The 26,922-nt window shown below is 42.5% G+C and overlaps 1 protein-coding gene across 3 annotated transcripts in view; it reads right to left on the bottom strand.

Moving 5' to 3' along the window:
* The window catches only part of LOC138742229 (glypican-5-like), a 641,419-nt gene that overhangs the window by 235,647 nt on the left and 378,850 nt on the right, over nt 1–26,922 (bottom strand). For all 3 annotated transcript variants that reach the window (XM_069896343.1, XM_069896341.1, XM_069896342.1), the window contains one exon: nt 8,937–9,057. In XM_069896343.1, the coding sequence (XP_069752444.1) occupies nt 8,937–9,057 (121 nt within the window). The remainder of the gene's footprint in view (nt 1–8,936; nt 9,058–26,922) is intronic.

Below are 26,922 nucleotides of genomic sequence, written 5' to 3'. Positions count from 1 at the left end.
CTAATTAATTTTTGACTAACATTTGTCTATTTTGAATACAACTGAAATGTCCAATTCTATTTATATTCATTATTCAAAAAGATTGTAATGAATAATACAGATCAATTCAGTGGCAGGTTTATTGAGGTTACTTCTATGCTACTCCATAGCTAAACTGTATGGTATGGAAAGGACAAACTGATGTAAGAAAATAGACCATTATGGGTGTGAGGTCAAGGAATATTAGATTGTTGTGGAGTAGGTTTACATAGGTCAGTACAACATCGTGAGCTCAGGGGCCCGCACTATGCTGTAATATTCTATGTTCTATGAAATCCCTTATCTCAATTCAGAGAAAGGAACGAGAGAGTTACTGTGGCCATAAGGACTTCCAGGTAAACATGGGAGCTTGATATTGTGGTTAAGAAAGAGATACGACACATTCATTTAAGTGTGGCAACCTTATATGAAGCGCATCGATGCACAGATATAATCTACTCCCCCCGCCCAAATAAAAAATAAATGAATAAAAGAAACAATCCGTCCCAGTGAGTAAATAAGAGTGTGAATTGGGGAATGTGGCACAGACGCAGTGTTTTTTTGCCGCCACCCATTTTTATTTAACACCTGGGGTTCTCTTGCTTTGGGGCGAGGGGGCATTGATTTCACCAGGATTTATGTGGTGTTTGTATTTGTGTAATTTAAGGGATGGGAGAGGGGAGGGACTTTGTAAATTGTATGGTGTAGGAAAAGAATGCTGAATTTTCATGAGTTGTTGAAAATCCGAAATAAAATATTATGGTTAGTGTACTGGGTACTTGGCTTGAATTCAGTGGTGAAGTGTTCCAATAGAAATCATATAGAATGTGACCAGAGGAACCTCAGAGATTTCTGTGATCTGAAATAAAACAACTTGAACTATACGATTTATGCTAGGTCTTGACACAAAATATTGACCATCCCTCTACATCCACAGATGCTGCCTGTCCCTGTGTTCACGGACATTTTCAACCTCTCACTGCTGTAATAAGAGGTTCCCACCTGCTTCAAAAGGACATCAATCATCCCGGTCCCCAAGAAGGACAGCGTGAGCTGCATCAATGACTACCATCCAGTAGCACTGACTTCTACTGTGATGAAATGCTTTGAGAGGCTGGTAATGGCCAGAATTAACATCTAAGCAAAGATCTGGACCTACTGCAATTCATCACTCAACAGCAGATGCAATATTGCTGGCTTTCCACTCAGCTCAAAAAACAGCAACTCTTGCATACGGCTGCTCTTCATAGACTACAGCTTGGCCTTCAATACCATTATTCCCTCAGTGCTGGTCAAGAAGCTACAAACTCTAGGTCTCTGACTTTGCAACTGGATCCTTGACTTTCTCATTGGAAGACCACAATCAGTATGAATTGGAAGCAACGTCTCCTCCTCACTGTTTATCAACACGCACATCCCAGAGATGCATGCTTAGCCCACTGCCCTACTCATTATACAGCCATGACTGTGTAGCCAGGCACAATTCCAATGCTATCTACAAGTTTGCTGATGACACCACAGTTGTCGACAGAGTCACAAACAGCAATGAGGCAGCATCCAGGAGGGAAATAGATCAGCTCGTTGAATGGTAACGAAAACACCCTTGCGCGCAATGTCAACAAAACCAGGGAGATGATAGTGGGCTTCAGGAGGAAGTGAGGGGAACACGACCCAGTCCTCATCCAGGGCTTAGTAGTGGAGAGTCAATAACTTCAAATTCCTGGATGTCAACATCTCTAAGAATCTGTCCTGGAGCCTCCATGTTGATGGAATCACAAAGAAGGCTTGCCATTGGCTGTACTTTGTGAGGTGTCCGATGAGATTCGGTATGTCACTGAAGACTCTCGTAAACTTCTTCATCATTCTGGCTGGTTGCATCACTGCCTGGTATGGAAGCCTCAACTCTCAGGACAAGAGCAAACTCCAGAGGGTTGTAACTCGGCCTGCGACATCACAGGTACCAGTCTTCACTTCATCGAGGACATGTACATGAGGCAGTGTCTTATAAAAGCAACCTCTATCCTCAAAAACCCCCACCACCCAGGCCATGCCCTCTTGACTCTGCTACAATTGCAAAAGAGGTACAGGAGCCTAAAGACGAACACTCAGCAGCACAAGGACAGGTTCTTACCTGCTGCCATCAGATTCCTGAATAATCAATGAACCAAAGACACTGCCTTACATTTCATGCACTTTTTTTAATGTACAGTAATGTTGTAAGATGGTTGTAATATGAACATTTGCCCTATAACGCTGCTGCAAACACCAACTCGTTCACGACGATAAATTCTGATTCTGATTTCTCTCCACTATGCAGAACAACACTCATGGCTTTTTATCTGTAAAATCTCACCAGCACTTTCAGTGCAGTGCCTGTTGTACGACATGGAGACTGAGTGATAGTGAGCGCAAGCCTTGCCAGTTACTGACTGGCTTCAAGGGCCCCTCTGACTATTAGCATGCCGCTAGGGAGGTCTGCAAACAATGGAATTGGCCTGTGGCAGGATGTCCTGAAATTACCTTCCCTGATGTTTGTACAGTCTAAATTTTAGGTTCACAATTTGCCAGAGTGAGATCTGAACTCCGGTTTACTGATCCAGTATCATAGCCACTGCAATGGTTCACAATGACAAGGGTTCAATGCATTGCCATTCTGGACAATAGGACTGAATGGAAAGGGGCTTGGTCCATTGAAACTCAAGACAATGAATGAATGGCGAGGGCTGGGTTCTTTAGGAATCTGTACAATGAGAGTGAACGGGAAGGCTTAGTTCTTTTGAGTTTGGGTACAATGGGCTAAGTAGAAAGGGATTTGATTGGTGGCGCGAGGCAAATCCTTGCATTCTGCAGCCTCATGCAGGGACAGTTACTTTGAATGCTCCTTGCCCACCCATTTCCCTTCCTGAAATAGCCTGAATTATCGAGATTGCCCTTGCAAAAATACAAGCTAGTTAGAAAGAGTGCTACGGTATCTGCAATGATATCACAGCAGCTTGCCAAACATGACTGGACTGGTTCGATGTAAATGTCAAACCAAGGGGCAATGGATATCACACAGAATTTCAAAGCCTTCCACATTTTTTCAGCAAAGGGAACATTTGAATATTCATAGTCTGTGGTGCCTGAGTCATGAGCTCATTAGCACAAAATGGCCAAAGAGTAATGCAGAAAATGCAGCGGTCGTGGGTGATGTGGTGAATTCATTCCCTTCCATCATGGCTGACAAACGCTGGTTGCTTGAAGAAAGCGAAGACTGATGTGGTGATCAAAAGAGTTTTACAATAAGCCCATTGCAAGCGTTTCATGCAACAAGCCATTAGAATTAGGAATGTACTGCCTTGAAAGCCGGTTAGTACAGATTCCATTAAGTGGAAACTGGTTAAGACTTGAGACTGGATAAAGACTAGAAGCAGAATGTGGAAGAGAAGAAGGAGAAATCAGATTTTATCCATAAAGAGTTGATGCAGACTGAATGATGAAACACACTCAGGCAGGATCAGAGGGAGAAAAGGAATGATCCAGGTTTTGGGTCAGAATTCTTCATCAAGATCCTTCTTTACCGAGTCACGATGAAGGCATCTGACTGAAACCGATGATCCTCTTGCTTCCACTAATGCTGCTCAGTTCCTTCAACTAAGTGGGGGTTTTTGCTCTGGATTGCGGTATCTGCAGTTTCTTGTGTCGCCAGAGTCAATGTCGTTCTTGATCGGTCAGCGACTTCTGCAGAATTACTCTTATATGGCATTCGTTACTCCTAAGCTTATGGCAAGACCAGGACTGCCTGGCATTTAATCACAGGCTGCTTGCACTGACCTCAGCCAGGTTGGCATAGGTTAGATTGCCAGTTTAGCCAAGCAGTTTGCACAACGTTGTTACAGCCCCAGTGACTCGGGTTCGAATACGGCGCTGTCTGTAAGGGGTTTCTACGTTCTTCCTATGGCTTGCATGGGTCTTTCCCTGGGTTTTCTGGTTTCCACCCTCGTTCCAAAATGTGGCAGCACAGTTGGCGTAGAAGTTAGCACAATGTCTTTACAGCACCGGCGACTGGGACCGGGGTTAAAATCCTGCGTGGCCTGTAAGGAGGTTGTACGTTCTCCCCATGTCTGAGTGGATTTTCCCCTGGGCTCCGGTTTCCTCCCACTGTTTGAAACATACTGTCGGTGTAGGATAATTTGGTGTAAGTTGGGTGGCACAGACTCGTGGGCCAAAATGGCCTGTTACCGTACCGCATGTCTAAATTTAAATTTATAATGTACAGGGTTGGTAGGTTAATAAGGCAGCATGGGCTTCATGGTACCATGCTGCTTTGTTAAAAATTAAATTAACGTTTAATATGTGATTTGAAGGCGAGGGAAGGGCCGACCAATGTGGTTAGGAATGGGAGTCATGAAAGGAGGATTGAACACGGATCTTCCCAGCAGATTTTATCCTGTCTCTCGCACTCATGCTGAAGATGGGCAGGTTCAGCCGTGAAGTCTGTTCTGGCAATCAACATGAATTTGCACCTCCATTTGATACAACAGAGAATAATTGGCACCATTTCCAGGTGAACCAGCAAAGCTTTTGAATTACCACCTCCCTGTATCAGGTGGTACAGTTTTCCAGGTGGGCAAATACCACGGGGCATCTGTTTAAGGTGAGTGGAGGAAAATTTAGGAAGATGTCAGAGGTACTTTTTTTTTACACAGAGAATGTTGGGTGCCTGGAATGCATTGTCAGGGTTGGTGGTGGAGGCTGGTACAATAGGGACATTCAAAATACTTAGGCACATGAATGTAAAAAAAATGAAGTAGTGAAATGGATTCAACAATGGTTGGATGGGAGATGGCAGAGAGTAGTGGTGGGAAATTGTTTGTCAACTTGGAGGCCGGTGACCAGTGGAGTGCCCCAGGGATCGGTACTGGGTCCATTGTTGTTTGTCATATATATTAATGATCTGGATGATAGGGTGGTAAATTTGATTAAGTAAGCATGCAGATGATACTAAGATTGGTGGTGTTGTGGACAGTGAGGAAGGTTTTCAAAGCTTGCAGTGGGATATAGGCCAGTTAGAAGAGTTAGCTTAAAGATGGCAGATTGTGATTAATACTGATGTGTGAGGTGCTGCATATTAGTAGGACTAATCAGCAGAAGTCCTGCACGTTAAATGGTCGACAGTTGAGGAGTGCAGTAGAACAAAAGGATTTAGGGATTCTGGTACATAATTCCCTGAAAGTGGAGTCACATGTAGACAGGATGGTGAAGAAAGGATTTGATATGTTGGCTTCATAAATCAAAGTTGGGTTGTCACATTGAAGTTGTACAAGGCATTGGTAAGGCCATATTTGGAATATTGTGTACAGTTTTGGTTGGCAAATTATAGGAAGGATATAAACAGAATAGAGAGAGAGTTGTTGAGAAGATTTACAAGAATATTGCCTGGGTTTCAGGGTTTGAGTTACAGGGAAAGGTTAAACAGGCAAAGACTTTATTCCCAGGAATGTAGATGATTGAGGAGTGATTTGATAGAGATATTTAAAAATATTAGGGGGACGGATAGAGTAAATGTGGACAGGCTTTTTTCCATTGAGAGTGGTGGAAGATTCAAACAAGAGGATTGAGATTGTAGGGGAAACATGAGGGGGAATTTCTTCAGTCTGAGGGTGGTGGGAGTGTGGAATGAGCTTCTGGCCAAAGTGGTAGATGCGGTTTGATTTTTAATATTTAAGGAAAAGTTGGATAGGTATATGGACAAGAGGGGTATGGAAGGTTATGGGATGGGTGCTGGTCCTTGGGACTAGGTGGGAGAAGGTGTTCAGCATGGACTAGAAGGGCTGAACTAGTTTCTGTGCTGTAATTGTTATAGGTTATATATGGTAATGGGTGTGATGTTGGGAAAATTTAGATTGCTGTGGAGCAGGTTTACATAGTTCAGTGCAACATTATGGTCTGAAGGGCCTGTACTGTGCTGTAGTGTTCTGTGTTCTATGATACCTTACATTGTTTAACTTTTATTCTTCAACATTGCACTCCACACTTTTGTTTGATGCAACCTTATATCTGCACTTTTGGTTCATTGGAAGCTGGGTTTTTCATTCTTGAACTACCTGTTACGGTCTGCAGTGTTGTCTGGACAGCTCACAAAATAAAGTTTACCACGGTCATTGGGTACAAATCAATTATCAAAGGAACAGGGAAGTGTGAAGGATCCTATATTTTCATCATGGCAGAAAGAAAACTGTGTATTATCTTGGCTCAGCTGTTTTTTTAATTTAAATTTAAATTTAGCCATACAGCACCTTAACAGGCCATTTTGTCCCACGAGTCCGTGCTGCCCAATTTACACCCCATTAACCTATAGTATGTTTTTGAACGGTGGGAGGAAACCAGAGCCCCAGAGAAAACCCGCATAGACACGGGGAGAACATGAAAACTGTTTATAAACAGCACTGGATTCAAACCCCGGTCTGGTCCTGATTACATTATTTCTGCCACGCCTGCAGGAAAAAGAATCTCAAGGTTGTATGTGATGTCATGTATGTACTCTGACAATAAATCTGAATTGCAAAGGTCTATAGAAGAGGATAATTGAAACAGCAGAGAGGATCACTGGAATCTTCCTTTCATCTACAGATAACATTTAATGGGAGCATTGTCTAAATGACACTCAAGAAGACCCTACCATGAAGTGGATTGGGGTTGTGGCACAGACGATGTTTTAATTTTTAGCTTTTTTCCTTTACAGTTTATTTAACACCGGGGTTCTTGAACTTTGAGGAAGGTCATGGATCCCGACAGTTCTTGGCTGTTTTTCTTATGCTATTGTGTGTTTGCATAAGTTGAGGGAAGAGGGAATGAGGGGAAGGAGAGGGAAAGAATACTGGACTCTATAAATTATATTGCGTAGCAAGAATAGGTTTTGTATTGTTTGCATGTGTATGAGTCTTTGAAAATAAAATATTCAAAAAAGAAGACTCTTTCAATCCAGTTTACAGTTTTCAACCTATTACCAGGTACAGGAGCATCAACATCAGGACTGCCGGCCTGGGGAATAGCTTCTTCCCACAGACTATGAACTGTAGTTATGAATATCTATATATTTATTTTAAATTTAATTTTTAAAAAATTTAATATTTTTTCATTTAAATTTTAAATTTAAACAGGCTCACGTCCGTGCACCCCATTAACCTACATCCCCTCTCTTGTACGCTTTGAATGGTGGGAGGAAACTGGAGCCCCTGGGGAAAACCCATGCAGACATGGGGAGAATGTACAAACCCTTACAAACCCAAACCAACACAGGATTCGAACTTGGTCCTGATCACTGGTGCTGTAAAGGCATTGCACTAACCGCTACGCTATCCCTGCCTCCCCTTTGATTTATATTTAAAATATTTATGTGATCATTATGAACAGTAGATTGTGTGTCTTTGTGAATGCACCATGGTCTGGAGAAGCTGTTTTGTCCGGTTGCATGTGTACCATCAGATGAGAATAAACTTGAAGTTGAAAGAGATACAGAGATGAACAGCTCACCAAGAAAGAGGGAGACACATGAGCTCAAAACAACCTGTATCTGAATATTTAAAAAAAAACAAAAGAAATGGTTGTCGACTTCAGGAGAGCACTGGGAGATCATGCTCCCCTGACCATTGACCTACTATTGAGGTCATCAAGAATATCAATTTACTCGGAGCGCACCTGGCGAAGAATCTCACCTGGTCCCTTAACACCAGCTCCATACCCAAGAGAGCCCAGAAGCGTCTCCATTTCCTGTAAAGGCTGAGGAAAGTCTATCTCCAACCCTCCATTTCCACTACATTTTACAGAGGATGTATTGAGAGCAATGTTTGGAAGCTGTACCACCTTGGACCGCAAAACCCTGCAGAGGAGAGTGAAATCAGTGGAAAAGACCACTGGGGAACCTCTTCCTAGCATGAAGGTCATCTACCACACTTGATGTAGGTGGAAAGCAATAAACATTGTGAAAGACTCCACACATCCCACACATAAACAGTTCTCCCTTTTGCCACCAGGCAGGAGATAATGAAGCACTCAGGTCCTTACCTCCAGAGAGGGAAACAGCTTTATCCCCCAAGCCATCAGGCTCCTGAACTCCCAGTACAGATGTGGATAGTGTACCTTGGACTTTCAGTGTCTACGTCTTAATACCTTAATATTTGAATGTGTTGACTTCTTTTCTATCTTATATCTATGTAAATATGGGTGATCCTGGAGAAACGCTATGCCATCCTACCATGCGAGCATGGTATGAACGACAAGTAAATGTTATCTGTAGATGACTTGAAAGGTGGAAAGAGAGAGACATAAAGTAAGAGTGAGGTTAGAGACACAAAGCAAGGAAAAAGTTCAAAGTCAAAGAAACAAAAAAGCAACAGGGAATTGGAGTGAGCATGGAGGCACATAGTGTTCCTGGGTAGAGAAACAGAAAAGCTGCCAGTGCTGGAATCTTGAGCAGACGAAATATTGCTGGAGGAATACAGCAGATCAGACAGAAAAGCCCACAATATTGTGCCGACCTACCCCACAGCAGCCCTATCTCACACCCATAACCTTCAATTTCTCTTGCATGTATTTTGTTTGCTCTCCTATCCTCTGGGTCTTAGTGAGAACATAGGAAGCAACAGTCTGAAATCCCACAAGGTGCTTATCTTTTGAAAGTCTTCATTGTACCAGTCTCCACCACTACCCCCAGCAATGCATTTGAGGCATCCATGGGTAGAAATGGTTAGTCAATATTTTGGGATTGAGTATCCATTTGCCGCAGGAAGAGATGTTGCCAGGCAACCATTTCCACAGCATCCAAAACCCACGAGTCCCACTCAACTCATTTATTTTTCCAAGCTGATTTTGCTACTGCATCTGGTTAACCCTCACATATAATATGGTCATGGACAGTTGTGGGTGTAAATTCTTACCTTATTAATGTATAAAAGCATGTCGATGGCTTGTTTCACCATAGGGTCTGGCCCTCGAACTTTCATTTCTGGATTGTTGGCTTGTTCTTTAAGTCCGTTCCCAACGACCCTGTTTGTGTAACTAGAAACAAGAAACAACCATTATACAATTATAATTAGAGTGAAACTGTATTCTGTTAACCCTCCTATCATCTGGCTCTTCTCTGTGATGACCTTCTCTGCTCATGGAAGATTTTTCAGGCATTCAACAGTCTGACAGGCCTTCCAACCACAGCACAGCCACATTTACTCCATGCAGTCCTGACGATCTTTTTTTATTAAAACCTGCATCCATGGAGGTCTATATCCAAGAAGGTGGCACCTAGGCTGGGCAGCATGCTACAAGGGGTTGCAGACTCCAAGGGAGCAGTGGACTGGCACAGGGCACTAGAAATGGGGAGAAAACCTGCCATATTGAGAAGGAGAACCCTGGGAAACAGCTCTACATTGAACCAGTGAGGGGGCTCAACAGCTGAAGGACCCTCACAGACTGAGGGTGGTTGGCGACTTGCAGTCACTAGACCTGCGCAGGCTGCGGGCTGCTGGACAGTGGCTCATGGGAACCAGTTATTCGAACTAGGATTTGAAAGGGTGCTGAGGGCAAGAAGGGCTCCTGAACTGGTGCAGTACAATTTCCTGCATCAGTTGTACCTCACATCGCAAAGATTACATAAATCAAGGTCTGAAATTTTGGATCTGGTTGCAGATGCGGTGTAGAAGCTGCAAGCTTTATCCACTCCACCTGGCTATGGACGAAGGTGAGATCCTTCTGGATAGACCGAGGGGATATTCTGAAAACAAATTACAAATGTGGAGTTTCCACAAGACCCAGAATTGTTCCTTCTGGAAGATATTAGTGAAGTACAGTTTAGATTATCCAAACACCAAATTCAATTTGTGAAGATTGCTTTGGCGGTAGCCAGGAAGTGTATCACGGTTGCGTGGAAGTCCAATTCTCAACTGAGTATTATACAATGGAGAACGGAAACACAGTGTTTCATTCCCCTGGAGAAGATTATTTACAACTTGAGGAAGAAATATGACACATTCATCAAAGTGTGGCAGCCGTACCCGAGGCACGGAGGGGCACAGATATGATCTATACCCCCCCAACCTTAACAAATGAGTTAAGATACAAACCAACCTGACAGATAAATAAAGAAGAGAGTGAATTAAGCTTGTGGCACAGATGGCGTGTGTTTTAATTTTTAGTTTTATCCTTTGCCTTTTATGGTTTATTTAATATCTGGGGGGGCGGGGGAATAGTGGACTCTGTATATAATATTGTGTGATAAGAAAATGTCTTATATTGTTTGTATATATTTTCTTGAATCTTTCTAAATAAAATATTCAAAAAAAGAAGGGCTCCTGAAGGGCCTTGGACACAGAAGGCTTCCTGATCGTCTCGGAGGTGTTGACCTGAGTCTCAGGCAGCCAATGGTTTGAACTGGAATCTGTGCAGCTGGTGAGGCTGAAGGAGGGCTGGAGGCGAGCCCATGGATATTCAATATCTCTGAATGGACTCCCTTATGCTCATGGTGACTCTTTACGGCAGATAAAAGTTGAAGTATATTATGTATGTTACATTTTTATGTGCTATAATGGAACAATCAAAGCAAGCTTGAGGAACCATTCCTTGGATATTTTGATAGACAGCCTCGCCGAAGAGTTTTATTTGTGAATCACAAAAATTTTGGTCCATTTTCTCTTGTCATAATAAGTATTTCCACTCTGTAACACTTTAAAATTCTATAATAAGGCGCAGGGGAAGTTAGAAATATTTTCTATTTACTTTTTGGATTTTTACAGGGCATTGGATAAAGCAGTTGTTACGTCATAGACCAGCAGCAATAGAAATTCAACAAAACAATGGTGTCTTAAAACAACTTTTATTAATAACTATTAATAATATAACATCTTGGTTAAATCTAAACTTAACCCCAACTATGTGCAAATATATATGTGTATATGTGTGTGTGTGTGTGTGTGTGTGTGTGTGTGTGTGTGTGTGTGTGTGTGTGTGTGTGTGTGTGTGTGTGTGTGTGGATTACCCAAACCATGACACCTTAGGCACAATTCTGAAAAGTAAATCCAAAATTCAGTCTTAGAATCCTGGATTGAAACTCAGAACCTTTAAACTGTTGTTCGGAAGCAATTATGAAGTAGGTTCAACAGATTTCTAAAACTCACAAATTCTTGTTGAGTTGCTTCCAGAGAAATGTTCTTTCATACGAATGATTTGTCACAACTTTCCTCTTCCTTGTGTAGGGGTTTACAAAACTTGTGACTTGCGCGAATCCAGGCAAGGGTTAAATGAAATTACCATTTGAATGGTCACAATCCAAATACAGAGCTGATCCTGTTTCCTTTACCTAGACAAGGGTCAATCAAAAATGACCATTACTATGGCCATAGTATATCACTGCTCTCCTCTGACAAGAAGAAACAGCAGAAGTGATCATCTCTCCCAAAATCACTCAATTCTGTCTTTCCATATAACTTTCTGATGAACTTACTGTAGCTTTTTCAAGTGTCTCACTCACATGATTTGCCTGCTTATGACTTATGCTTCTGGGAAATTGAAACTCAAAACCAGTGTTGATCAAGCAAGTCATGTGAGTGAGACACTTGAAAATATTTCCCAGAAGCATAAGTCATAAGCAGATGGCCTTCTCTTTGAACAGATGTCTTCCTGAGTAAACATCCATTGTTATCCAATGGAGAACAATAATACTGTTTACAGCTTTGAATTAGGTGCCAGGCAGTCTGTTCAAAATGTTATTATCTGAGAGTGTCTTTCCCTGTTCAAACCCACAAAGTAACTCTACTAAAAAATAAAGATTAAACAAAACCAGATGCCTGCAGCACAGCCCTACTGTGTAAGCAGTAGGCCCATTAAAAATGGTGTGAAATTCCTTTCATTAGATTTAAATCAGTTTGAGATTTTCTGTGGTTTGAAGAGTGTTTTATAAACCAAACAACAAATAGATCACAACTTGACTCATTGTACAGCAAAACTCTGACAATGCGCAGTTTACATGTGCTGGAGAAACTCCCACAGCATCCATAGGAAGTAAAGGGGGGTGATAAATGATTCGGGCCTGGGTCCTTTGAGCTTCTCCAGCACGCTTGTGTGTTGCACTTGATGCCAGCATCAACTGATTTTCTTTTTCAACTTCACCTGATAATGGCACTATCGACTATTTAGAAATCTTGATTCAACATCTGGCTCACAAGATAATGGTGGTTGCCTTCCTTACCTCTCACCTGGGGCCAAACTCTGTGCTCCCTTGCCTCAGATCTCTGGTTCCTACACTCCTGTTCAATTTATCATGTTCCCAGTACCCAGTGGCCCAGACTCATTGGAGAAAAATTATTGTCGGACAATGTACCATTTTACAATTATGAGTGTTGAGATATTAATAGAAATGACCTGCAATGGTGGGGGAAATCTGCTGTCCCTCCACCAGCAAAATCTTGAATGTACCAGATTATCAGGGTTTTACTGCACTTTCTTCTTAAACCCTGTGCACTCTAGTTCCAGAATCATGTGAAAAGGTCTGTTAGCATTCACTTTATCCATGTCCGTTTATCCAACCTTTCCCTGTAACCCAACCCCTTCCAGTCATGGCAACATCCTGGTGAATCTCCTCCACACTCCTACCAATTTAGTGATGTCCTTCCTGTAGCTAGGTGACCAGAACTGCACACAGTATGGCAAGTGTGTCTCACCAACACCAGTTTTGCTTTTGTTGACGGTCCCTTATTTCTTCATCATGCAATTTATCATTTCTTTTACCTGGGAGATATAATCTTGCTGAATCTGTCTTGCTTGAGATCAGCCAGCTCACATAAATTGGAGAATGTATGTATGAACCCTTTCTCCAAGGGTTTAATTCTCCAAGAGGAGTCTGCATTGTGAGGAAACTAAAAGTCAATTAGATTTACAATTAAGCAGAAACTGCTGACCATATTTTCCCTTCATGAGATTCAAACCACGTGAATGAAAATTCTTTTAATTTAACCCCAAACCACAGGGTTGAAATGTTTAATAGTATTGGGACTTACTGAAAATGAGAATCCCACGATTTGAAATGTACGGAGGGTGTAGGCCAATTGGATGTAAATTTGGAGACACTGATTCGTGTGCTGAAATAGTCTGTTACTGTGCTGTATTTCAAAATTTTAAATTTTAAATGGCCTTTGATGTGCTATGTAACAATGCAGGAGAAGCAAAACTTCAAAAATAACACAGTGAGGGCTGAAACTATTGGTCGTTTCCTACATAAAAGCTCCCTTTTTTCAAGGAACAGTTCAAAACAGTAGAAGGATTGGCAGGCAGATTAATATCTGCAACATGAGTACACATAAAGAATGATCAACACAGTGACTGGGGAGGTTTGTTCCATCCAGTTTGAAAGTTGCTCATTTGCTGCAACTTATATCATTCAGGTCCCTTGCCGTTCGGCGTGGGGGATCATGTCTCTCCATCACTCACGATCCCTGACCCTCCGAATTGTAGTTGTTGCTTCCCCTGTTCTCCTTCAATGAAGGCTTCTTCTTCTTTGAGCTGAGACCGTAGTCGATGATGAGTTCATGATTGTACAAGGGGAAAAGCACTGAAGTGGTTTCCTGTTGCCTTCTTCCGTGGCAGTGTCCATACTGGATCAGAAGATTCATCTGCCTAGCATTTTTAGTTCTATAGTGAGGTCAGAACTCCAGGCTCATTTCATTGGTACAGCCCGGGTTGAAGTTTGAACACAAACAGGTTATCTGATTCAAGAGCAATGACTACTAATGCACTATCTCACTCTTAGTGAGCTGCCAACAGCAATGGAATGCGAAGCAGCTTAAATGCTTCAACGTAAACAGTATCTGACAGGAATTGTACATAAAAGCCATTTCATTTACACAAGGGGTAACTACTTTCCTGGACCCAACACACTAATACCATTGTGAAGAAAGCATGTCAGCGCCTCTACTTCCTCAGGAGTTTGTAGAGATTCGACAGACATGTGTGGGGAGTGTGCTGACCGGCTGCATCATGGCCTGGTGTGGGGGGTGGGGGGTGGGGCACCAATATCTCTGTATAGAAAGCCCTGAAAAAGGACACAGCCCACAACATCACAGGCAGAACCCTCCCAACATCGAAAACATCCACATGGACCACTGCCATCAGAGAGCAGCAGCAATCATCAAGGATGCACACTACCCAGGACATTTTCTGCTGCCATCAGGAAAGAGGTACAGATGCCATAAGACCTGCACTTCCAGGTGCAGGAATAGCTGCTACCCCTCAACCATCAAACTCCTGAACAACAGACTCATTTAAGAACTCTTATTTTGTTCATGATTTATAATTATTAATTTATTTTCTGCATTTAAACATAGTTTGTTGACATTTCTTTCTTTTGAGAACAGTTTACAATAAACAGTAATTAGAACCTCAAGGGTAACCTTGAGAGTAGGTGAGATTGCATCGAGGGGTCATAAATTAAGGGTTAGGGGGGAAAACTAGAGAAGTAACATAAGAGGAAGCTTCTTCACTCAGAGAGTGGTGACGGAGTGGAATGACCTTCTGAAAGAGGTAGTTGCAGTAGGGTCAATTTTGTCATTTAAGAGAAGATTGGATGAGTGCATGGATGTGAGGGGATTAGAGGGTTATGGACAGGGGGCAGGTAAGAGGAACTAGTGGAGTTCACTTAAATCGGTGCAGACTAGAGGGGCCGAGATGGCCTGTTTCTGTACTGTAATTGTTATATGGTTATAATATCTGTACTCTGGCAATAAATTTGGAACTTTTGAACTTTGTACTTCCCTGTTTTTGTCATTGTTTCAGTTATGACAGACAGGGGAACATTGTTTCCAATATAAAATAGATCTGCTGGTTTTCGCAACACAGGTGAGCGGTGACCTTATTTTGCCCTGGTGAAATTCCCGGGAATTCAGGACCTCCCAGGCCTTTCACACCACAATCCAAATTCCCTGGAATTTGCCCTCCCCGGCAATTTAGGGGATTCCCACCCCAAACCGACGAAGCATTATGCACTCGCAGGAGAAAGAGTAAGTTCACCCGTGTCTGTCTTTCAGTCGCTTGCTCCCTCCCTCTCTCCACCACCACACCCTCCCCACGTTCCCCTCCCCGCCCACCCCCACACTTCGGCAGGTCGCCACGCTGGCAGAATGTGGGATGAATGGCCGACTTTGTTTCCCGTAACCCCTCATGCAGCTGAGCCACTCTGGGAAATCCAGCTGCGTGAGGGATTATGGTTAACGAAGACGACCATTCATCCCGCATCGTGCTGCTGTCACGACATGCTGAAGTGGCCTGCTGTTGAGGAGGTATGTATCTTTTAATTTTAATTGCCTACGTGACATCACAAAGTTTCTCCTGCTTGGCCTTTTGATGCCGCAGGTCCCCTTTAAAATTCCTGGACTGACCTTTTTCACACTGCAGGTTCATGGGAGGGCTCCCGGGAAAACTTCCCGGGAAACTTCATTTTACACGGCGGTGTGTAAAGGCCCAAAGACTCCAGTAGTGGGAAACAGTTTGAGAAGGTTTCAGTGGTAGTTCTTCAACAGCTTGAGCACCAGTTTGGTTCAAGTGGCAGCATTCTTACCCAGGAGATGCAAGGTTGTGGGCTTGAATCTCACTAATGAAACTGTAAGTGAGGCTGCTTCTTTCTCTCTCTCTCACTCTCGCTCTCTCCCCCCTTCACTCCAACCCTCCTCCAAGACCTCCACATTTCTCTAACTTTGCCTTCTTATACATGTTCTGCTTCTCATTAAAGCTGTTTTCACTGTAAGAAGGAAACGGGAACAACAGTACATGCAATTTGGGCATGTGAGAAAGTGGAAAAGTTTTGGGAAGATCTAAACCAGGTATTAAATAAAATCACAAAAGCAACATACCAAAAAATCCAGAGATCTTTCTTCTAAGTAATATAAGAAGTAAAGAATTTGGACTCGATTTGGATGGAGCACAAAAAAGATTTATTATGATAGCCTTAGCTGAGGCAAAAAAATGTATTATGTCAACCTGGAAATTAGAAGATAGCCTGAGAATACAGCAATGGTACAGAGAAATGAATAAATGTATTCCATTTGAAAAAAATAACATATAATTTAAGAAATAAAGTCACATTATGCGAACAAATTTGGGAACCGTACATGGAACACAACAGAGAAGTCTTACCGCGGACCTACACCACCTAAAATGACAGGAGAAGAAGACGAAATGAACTGACCCAGTGTGTAAAAGTAGATGACACAAATTTCTTGTTTATTTTCGTTGTGTGATGATGTTGTTTAATGGGTTTAATGTATCATATATGTTGAACGTTGAGTGGGTGGGGAGGTGGGGTGAAGGAGGGAGGGAAGGGAGTGGGGAAAAGGGGAGAAAATGACACTGTGTATATTCATGAGGGAAATGTCTGTGTGTATTTTGGTCAGTCTGGTTCATAGTGTGAAAAATAAAAAAATTTAAAAAAAAGCTGCCCAAGCCTGAAACTCATGATTTTCAGGAGCTTTTCCACTTTCAAAATACCATTAGGACCTATCCCTTGAAACAAGTGTTGGTCCCCACCTGACATGATCTACTGGAGGAACTCACCAGGTCGATCCGCATCAGTGGGAGAAAAAGAAAGGGTCGAGGTTTTGTGCTGGAAGTCAGCAATTCTTCTCCCACTGACGCTGATCAATCACCTGGGTTCTTACAGCAGAGTGTGTTTCATTCCAGATAATATCTCCTGCAGTCAATAACTAATTGTTTTTGCCAATCAAACCTCTTGAAATACTTTCTTAGATTTAAATTCAGATATTAATGGGATTTGGTTGGTTTGCCGGAGCATTTTCACGGTTGAAATCAGGGGAAAAGTGAACGATTAAGTCCTGAATCAGTAGCTTGCACAAAATGATTTCCCCTCTACTTGTTTTTATTTTCATTTCAGATTTCCAGCATTTTCATGTTCTATGGTTTCCGCTGTTCAGCAAGCAGACGCGGGGCAGAAAGATAACAGGCAGCCCAGTCCAGCAGCTGAATGAAAACCAGGGCATGCAGGTTCTTCACTGCAATCAACCACCCAAGAGGCCCACCCCACTGAGAGACCAGAGATAGAAGGGCTGATCAAATACAGGGCCCACTAGAAGGAGAAGTTCAAACAACGAGTGAAATGAGAAAGGGTGCGGATGCTGTGATTGTAGTAAAAACACGCCAAAACACTGGAGGAACTCAGCCGGATTTTCAGCACCCACAGAAGACAAAGATATATTGCTGATGTTTCGGGCCTGAGCCTTTCTTCAAGGAATAAGCAGAATGAGTCCAGAGCAGGAAATCTCGGTATTCAGACAGTGGCAGATGGGGGAGGAATCCAGACCAAATAAAGGGTGTTAATTGGATATGATAAGGGGAGTGGTGAGAATTGATTTTGTCTGTGCAAAAGGAGGCAGGGAACAGATGGAAAGACAGGGCTGGGGAAGGTGATGGGGAAGAAGTGATTTAGGGGGAGGGATTTAACGGATGCCAGAGGAGTTGATATTAATGCCTTCCATTGGAGCTCTGTCTGCTGCAGTAGCGTGGATCTCTCAGTGCCCACCCATTTCAATTGCCCATCACATTCTCTTGCTGACATGTCCCACCATGGTCTTGTGCACTGCCAAACTGAGACCACCTTGAGGAACAGCACCTCATCTTCCGACTGGCCTCCCTCCAACCTGCTATTTTCACTTCAAACAGCCCCATGACCATGCCTCTATCCTTATGATGTCTCTGTCACTCTTTCCAACAGAATTACTCAGTCCAATTTCATCATCAACCCATACCGGTAAGTAGTTGAAGAGGCTACAAGTCATTGGTAGCCTTGTAATAAGAAAGTATTGTGCTGATGAGGTCACTTTGCTTGACTCTAACCTCTGTTAAGAGTTAACCCACTGATTGAGATCACAGCTTGTACCAATCCCAGAGGAGATATAATTTGGAATTGAATTTCTACAGCAAATCATTTGAAAAGGATGATCTCTGGTCCTTCCTGATCGATGGAGGTTGTGTGTTTATCTGAGGTCAAAAAATGATTTGTGCGAGAATTGCTTCATCTCCTTGACGTTGACTCGTGGTATCACCTCTGACACTTCTGCTTGATGGACAAAGCATACACTTAATCAAGTTACTGCAAAGAGGAAGATGAAGGGGACTCTGGTGAGATTTTCCCAGAGGTAGACAGCAGGGTGATTCCCTTCCAAGTCATTGTAACAAGATTTGTCTCCTTTAGAGCCATAAAACACTTACACACCTTTGGTCCATCTCGACCCTGCCTAAAACCATAGTCCTCTATATCCTTCTGTACCTATCCAAATGTCAGAATCAAGCCCATATTCTCCAGCTGGCAGTTTGTTCCACACTCCACTACTCGCTGAATGAAGAAGATCCCCCAATGTACCTTTTCAATAATTCACCTTTCACCCTTTACCCATGCCCTCTCATTCTTGTCTCACCGAACCTCAGTGGAAAAAGCCTGCTTGCATTTACTCTCATTAGAGTCCCCTCATAATTTTGCATACCTCTGGCAAACCTTGTTTCATTCTCCAATGCTCCAGCGAATAAAGTCTTAACCCGTTTAACCTTTCCTTGTAACTTGCTTCCTCAGGTCTGTGTGAGGTTCTAGCAGATGATAATGGTTAAGGCTTCCCTGAGATATCTTGTAGGTCTTTGCCTTTCTGCATGTGAGTGATGAGGTTACAAATTGCGGCAAAGTTCCTCCTCACCAAGTTCAGCAGGGATACCTTCTGCTCCTAAAGCTGGACCGCCCTACCCGGTCCCTCCGCATCTGGGAGAAACATACTTTCTGCCTCTACCTTGTTAAACCCTGTCAGAATGTTGCCTATTTCAACTCCCTTTCTTTCTTTAAATTCCTCACCATTGTTATTGTAATTCTCTTCATACAATAATGTTGCCATCCCATATATCCCATATATGTAAGTGTATCCTGTCTTAGGCATGGAAAGCACATTTCTTGTCTCACGGTCTTGTGGATTGACCTTTGAGCCATTTCTCTGCAACAGCTGTACCACAATTTGATGCAGCCGGCCAGGGCACTCTCGATACAGCTCTTATAGAAGGTTGACATCATGGTGGCCGGTAGGTTTCTTAGGAAGCACAGTCGGTGTTGCATCTTCCTGACTAGTGAAGAGATGTTCAGAGTCCATGATAGGTCACTTATTATGTGGACTCCAAGGAAGTTCCGTTCTTGACAAGGAAACAAAATGAGCAGATACACTGGCATATCGCGAAGAACACAATGTCGTCTGCCCTCTGAGTTTTCCAATGATCCAGACGTGCAGCAAGTTAATGTGTGTCAACCCACGAAACACATAGTTACTTCGGTTTGATTTGAAAACAAGCAGAAAAATATTCTGTGGTAGGGAGACATTTATGTTTCTCTCTGACTGACACAAGCGTGGTTCAATTATTGCAACTTCTAAATTTAGGCTTGAATAAAGTGGAATAAATAGGACTAATTAAAGCTAAGTCTTAACAGATGGAACTAAAAATAAGATCGTGGGAAATCAGCTGATTGGATTTGTATTCCGATACCTAAATGTATTCTGCCATATAAGATGATAGATTCATACACCAGAAGAGGGCCATTCTGTCCTTAATATTTGGCAACATTAATTCTGTTATTAATTCATGCAAAAAATTTCCTTCCCATACAATTTCCTTTCAAAGCTTATAATTTAACCTGCTTCTGCTGCCCTTTCAGGTAATGCATTCAAAATTCCATTTAACATTAAACTTTTTTTTATCTTTGTCTCTTATGGTTATTGGGGAAATCACCATAAACCCATACTTACAGGTCTATCTGTCGCAAGTGCTTCTTCTGTTTTGTCAAAACTCTCTATGATTCGAAACACCCCTATCAAATTTCTGCTTGACCTATGGTACAGGAAAAAAATATGGTATCTTTTCTGGTCTCCATTCAACTACTGCCATTCTATTCTTGTAAATCTCCTGTAGAAAAAGTGTGATGCCCAGATTGAACACACAACAGTTTCATAGCTTGTCTTCCTTCTGGACCTTATGTTTCTGGTAATGAAGCCAAAGGTTTATGTGTACCTGAGACACACTTCCCTATTGGTCCTGCCTCTTTCAGTGATTTATATACAGACATCCAGACCTCTCTTCATCCTGGTTTATTCAGCTGAGCCACAAGTTATTAAGGATTCTATGAACAACAAGCTTCTAATTTTTTTCTGCACCCAGAAACAATGAAATAAATAAAAGTTCCTGAAGCTTGTGATGGTTTAATGCATCCGCTAATGATGTTGTTTGGTTTTGACTGAGAATTTAACTCTGCATTTGATTAATTTTTGTGACCATATGGTGAAGCAAGCTAGGCAAAACTATGTCAAGACTAGAAATGATTATACGGTTGATGTTTATCTGTATTAGGTCCATGTGTTCATCCAGTGCCTCTTAGATATAATGGGAGTATGTACCTCCAACTCAAGACACTGTGCTTCAGATTATGGCTTTTTTTTTGTGTGAAGACATTCTTCATTAAATCCACTGTAAAGTTTTTCCTCCTCACTTTAAAGCAATGCACTCTAGTCTCAGATAGCTTGGTTCTGGGGAATTTTGAACACTAGTATCAGGTTCTCTGTCAGGCTCTTCTGCTCAGACAAGGCCAACTTGTCCTGTATCGTTGACTGTACGAGTCACATTAAAAACCATTTAAAGTCTTCAGTTGAGGATGACACTGTATTATCACCATCACCAAGGATCTTAATTAGAAACCATATGTCAAACCATGTTATACAGTGGTTGTCAACACCAGATTAAATCTTTTTGAATAGAATCCATTTCACACATCTAATACTTGGTTGCAAATGAAATCTCATCACCTCGAATTGTCTGAAGATTTTAAATCTTACTCCTTACTCACAAATCTTCCAAAATTATTTTAATAACTAGGTAGGAAGTAGAATTAAAGAGGGTTTGAGATATACATAATTAAATTTTTAATTTAGACATACAAGCTTACAGCACTTTCAACGATCCTTCTGGCCCGCGAGCTCGTGCCACCAAAATACATCAAATACACAAATTAACCTATGAACCCGTACATTTTTGGAAAGTGGGAGGAAACCATACCACACAGAGGAAATACACGCAGACATGGGAAGAACGTTCAAACTCCTGAGAGACAGCGCCAGGTTGCTGGTACTGTAATAACATTGGCACTAACCACTGCACTCCTTCCCGCTACCTAAGCACATGTGAATATACAAGGAATGGAGGGATATGGATCATGTGCAAGCACCAGATAATTAGTTTAACTGGGCACCAGGATTGGCACAGACATTGTGGGTTGAAGGGCCTGTTCACCTGTCCTGGATTGTTCTGCGTTAACTTGCTTGAATTCACATTACCATTCCTCGCAGCAATGACGCGTGATATCTTTTCAAGGTGGAGAAGTCCAATTTGGATGAGGAAACCATAGAGTGTGCAGAGGAGATTTACAAGGATGTTGCCTGGATTAGGGAGCATGTCTTATGAAAATGGGTTGAGTGAACTCAGACTTTTCTCCTCGGAGCCACGGAAGATGAGAGATGACCTGGCAGGGGTGTCTACGACAATGAAAGGCATTGATCGTGTAGATAGTCAGAGGTTTGTTCCCAGGATTGAAATGGTTGCCACAAGAGAACATGGGTTTAAGGTGCTAGGTAATAGGTGCAAAGGAGCTGTCAGGGATAAGTATTTTACACGGAGAGGGCTGGGTGCATGGAATGGACTGCCAGCCATGGTAGTGGAGACAGACAGATTAGGGTCCTTTAAGAGACTTTTGGATAGATACATGGAGGTTAGAAAAATAGAGGGCTATGGAAAAGCCAAGTAATATCTAAGATAAGGACAGGCTCAGCACAACTTTGTGGTCTGAAGGGCCTGATTGTGCTGTAAGTTTTGTATATTTCTACGTTTATATGTTGCAGATTGGGGTGCGAATGCAGCCCTGCCAGTGAATGATTTGGGGTTAAAATAATAAGCTGCCACAGTTCTGCTGCTCCCACTACTGGTGGCCATTGACTCATCATTAATTGGCCCATTTCCCTAGTGAAACCATCAGCCTGACTCATACTGGGTGATAACTGGCATGCTTGGCAAATTGTAACAAGTAGCACCCTTAAAAAATGGCACCAGCGATCAATGGTGACTTTTTGTGGGCGGCAATAGAAGACAGCAAAGCTTCACTCCAAGATGAACTCAATGCCTTCTACACCTGATTTGACCACTGCAACAAGGAAGAACCACTGCGCTCCCCCAATGGATGCTTTACTGTCACTATCTGAGAATGATTATCCAAGTAAAGTCCCTGACCCAGACAGAGTACCCGATTGAAAACCAAGTATTCTAGATATCTTCAACATCTCACTCTGGCAGGGAATGCATAGTAACCTGCCCAAACCAACCAGCAGCATTCACATCCACTTAATCGCGATTAAGTGTTTTGAGAGGCTGGTGTTTTAGCATATGATCTCATGTCATGGTTGTGTTCCAATCTGCCTGTGGTAGCAACAGGTCTGTGGCAGATGCCATCTCACTGGCTCTACACAAAGCCCTGGAACCTTTGGCCGATTGGATGGAAGTAGAGAGGTGGAATACAAGGATCATATTCTGATTGGATGCCTGTTGCCAGTGGTATTCCACAGAGGGTCGGTGTTGGGGCCACTTCATTGTGCGCTGTATATTAATGTAGATGATAGAATGAATGGTTTTGTGGCCAAGTGTGTGGATGATACTCCTGCAGAATAAACTTGCTGGTTGAGCCAGTGGTGAAGAAGGCAAATGTAATGCTGGCATTTATTTCAAGAGGAATAGAACACAAGAGCAGGGATGTGATGTGGAAGCTTTATAATGAACTGGTGATACCTCACAGAGTTTTCTGAGCAGTTTTGGGCTACTCATTGAAGGAAAGATGTACTGACATTGGAGAGGGTTCAAAGGAAATCCACTAGGATGATTCTGGTAATGAAAGGGTTATCATATGAGGAGCACTTGACAGCTCTTGGCCTGCACTCATTGGGATTTAGGAGAATGAGTGGGTTGGGTGGGGGGGGGGGGGGGGTTGTTCCTCTTTTAAACATTTTGAATATTGAAAGTCATGGACAAAGTAGATGTAGAAAGATTGTTTCCCACGGTGGGAGAGTCTTGGACAAGAGGGCACAACTTCAGGATTGAAGAACATCCACTTAGAACAGAAGTGTATAGGAATTTCTTCAGCCAAAGCTGTGGAATTTGTTGCCACAGGCAGTTGTGGAGGCCAGATCATTGGGTGTATTGAGTGTCATGGCATTAAAAGGTTATGGGAAGAAAGCTAGGCAGTGGGGCTGAGTGGTAAAATGATTAAATGGTAGGGCAGATTCGATGGGCTGAATAGCCTATTTCTGCTCCTATGTCTTATGGTCTTATGGAATATCTGAACAGCAAAGATGCATACATCAGGACTACAGTTCAACACCATCATCCCCTCAAAACTGATCAGCAAACTCCAAGACCTGGGACTCAACACCCAGGATCCTGGATTTCCTCACCTCCAGACCACAATCAGTGAGGATTGGTAAAAACATCTCTTCCACAATCTCCATCAGGTTCCACGGTAGTGGGTTGCATAAAAAGGGGCGATGAGTTAACATACAGCAGGGAGATTGAAAACTTGAAAACTTGTTGAAGGTGCAACAACCTGCCTTCATAAATCAGAATATAGAGGATAGGAGCTGGAAAGTGATACTGCGGCTGTTTAAGGCATTGGTGAGGCCAGGTTTGGAGTACTGTGCTCAGTTCTGGTCTCCAAATTATAGAAAGGATATAGATAAGGTGGAGAGGGTGCAGAGAAGGTCTAGAATGGATCTTACAGCATCTGGATTACAGGGTGAGATTAAGGAGACTGGGGCTTTATTCATTGGATCGTAGACGACAGAGTAATCTGCAGTCTCCTGCGCACTGAGGGATAGGGTTGCATCTGCTGTGTCTTTGACATGCTGATTGCTAGGATGTGCCTTTGACCTTGTAGTAACTCTCCCTGTGATAGTCAAGGAACAGCTGCATGAAAGGGTGCCATGGAGGTAAAAGAGAACAGGCCAAGCTTTGCGCAACTGTCACTGCGCCACTGTGAGATGTGGGATGAACGAGGAGGCATGCAGATCTGATGTCAAATAGATAGAGAGGTTTGATGAAGTTTCAAACATTCTAAGTGCTGAACACTGAGACTGGCAAAAGCCTGGAGTAAGACATAGATGTCACAATCCACCCCTTTAACCAACATCACACGACTGATTGTAATGTAGTGAGTTCAAAGTTCAGAATCAGAATTTACTGTCATGAACAAGTCACAAAATTCAGTGTTTTGCAGCAGTGTCGTGGTGCAAACATTCATATATTATGAATTATCTTACAAGAATAATATAAAAATATAAAAATAATAGTGCACAAAAAGTAAGGCAGTGTCAATTATTCAGGAATCTGATGGCAGCGGGAAAGAAGCTATCCTTGAGCCACTGAGTGCTCCTTAATCTGAGTTCTCGGTAGATGCTACTTCCCCTTGGTTAGTGCCACACTATTGCAACAAATCTCACTGCTGACTGTAAGGAGTTTGAATGCTCCTCCTGTGACCTGTGTGGGTTTCCACCGGGTACTCTGGCTTCCGCCCACCCTTCAAAAACGTGTGAGGTTGGTTGGCTAATTGGGTGTAGTTGGGCAGCAGGGAAAGACTTATTACTATGCTGTATTATTAAAAAGAAAATTTAAAATGATCATTCGCATCAACTAAAGCAGGTAAAACTCCCTTGGTTAGTTGAAGAATAGATTCTAAACAATAAATTTTGCACTTCTTTGGTACTATGTTGGAATATCAAACTGGACTCTGTCTGTGACTAGCAAGAATCAGGCCCTGCCCAATTCCACAGATACTGCTCATTGATATTTCTAAGCTGATATTTTTAATTGCAAATTTAAGTTTAATTTTGGCCTTCTGGAAATAATTATTTGTTCCCTGAGAGGGAGCTGCTCCTCAATGGTTCTGAACCATAATCGTGATCATTGACCTCTCAGTGCTCGGGAGTGAAGCCCCTGCCCTGAAACTTGGGCAGCCTTCCTTTAGACCCCAGTTCCATGTGCATCTTCTGATACCACTGACATGGTGGATATTGGTGGCATCTCTAAGGCTTTGCAGTGCTTTATGACAGAAAAAAAACTGTGGTGTTGGGCAGGGCTTGATGGCCTGTCACTTCCACATGATATTGAGGACATGCCAGTGTTCCCATACAATGGCACTAAACTAAAACCTCTCTGTCCTCGCAGGTGGATATTAATGGAACTAACTTCGAGTAAAGTTCTTACAACATCCTGGTCAATATTAATCCTTCAACCAACAGGTGATACTGCCTGCCTGCTGTGAACCCACTACTATTTATGGCAGTGAACTGTGCAGAACTTGGCACTTCTCATGAAGTAGTCATTTGAGCTTTCCATGCTTTTGGTGAAGGATTATCTAGGTTTTCACAGTAGGCTGGGGATGGACTCACAAAACCAAATGGCCCACTCCTACTCATATCCTTTCAGAATCATTTATTTGATTCTGGTAGGACAGAAAACACCATGAAAAGACTCCTCAATGCTGTTAAGATTATCAGGAATTTCCTTTGTTCCTTAACATTCTTCTATTCTTCAAAACATATATCCATCAGTGAGTCATTCGGTACATTTGGCCATTTGGCCTAACTAGTCCATGCCAACCAAATTGGCAGTCTGGGCTAGTCCCATTTGCCTGCATTTGGATCATAATCCTAAGCACTTCCTTTCCATAACTTGTACAAATGCCTTCTGAACGTTATAATTATACCCACTTTTGTCACTTTCACTGCCAGCTTATTCCAGATATGAGTGATAATGTTGCCCCTCAAGTCCCTCAAAGCTTTCCTTTGATCTCTAGTTCCAAAATCTACAACTTATAGAGATACATAACAAGGGCCAAAGATAGAGTGAGTATTCACTTTATGATGAGAAATACCTCCAAAAGGTCAACCCCACCCCCAGTCTCCTGCACTTGACCCAACCTATCCTTATAATTCAAGCCCCCCGCACACTCCCCCCCCCACCCTTCCCAGTCCCAGCAACATCCCGGTGAATCTCCTTGCATCCCTCCTAGTCTAGTATAAATCCTTTATAGTTGCTTCAATTCAGTCTTAAATCTTACCTAACTTCAGAACGACTACAGTAAGAATAGTGATTAACCTTCAAAATAATTTTCTCGGTTGTACATATGTCAGGAGCCTGTGGAAGACACGAGTTATAGATGCAAGCTCCATTCATGCTACTGTTCGGAGCACAGGCAGAAAATTCAATGACATCAACAGATCATCCAGTCATTAAGTTGCAAATCATTGAAACAGGCCCTTCAGCCCATTATGACCATTGTACTAATTTCAACCCATCTTGATGCAAAATTGTTGGGTCTTGTTGGCGTTTTAAATCAATATAAAATGCATCCAGTTTCCCTTCCCATTAGTTGAAATAAAACCCTAGCAGAATAGGCAGCATCTATTCAGACAGGAGTTCTGATAATGGTTCTCAGACTCATAACATTGACTGCTGCTCTTCATGCAGATGCTGTCTGATCTGCTGAGGGCCTCCAGTATTTTAAATTTTTAAATTTTAAACTTAGACATACAGTACGGTAATGGGTCCTTTCGGTCCCATGCCGTCCAATCACACCCAATTAACCTACGTTTTGAATTGTCCGAGGAAACCGGATCCCCCGGAGGAAACCCATGCAGACACGGGGAGAACGAACAAACTCCTTATAGACCGTGTAGGACTCAAACCTCGATTCCGATCGCTGGCGCTGTCATGGTGTTGCATGTTCAAAGGCAAAGTTTCACTGCATAATCATGGTAA

This window comes from Narcine bancroftii, chromosome 9 (assembly GCF_036971445.1).
Source record: "Narcine bancroftii isolate sNarBan1 chromosome 9, sNarBan1.hap1, whole genome shotgun sequence".
NCBI classification, from domain to species: Eukaryota; Metazoa; Chordata; class Chondrichthyes; order Torpediniformes; family Narcinidae; genus Narcine; species Narcine bancroftii.
The sequence above is the reverse complement of the archived record's forward strand: the minus strand, read 5'-3'. Positions and strand labels throughout refer to the sequence as shown.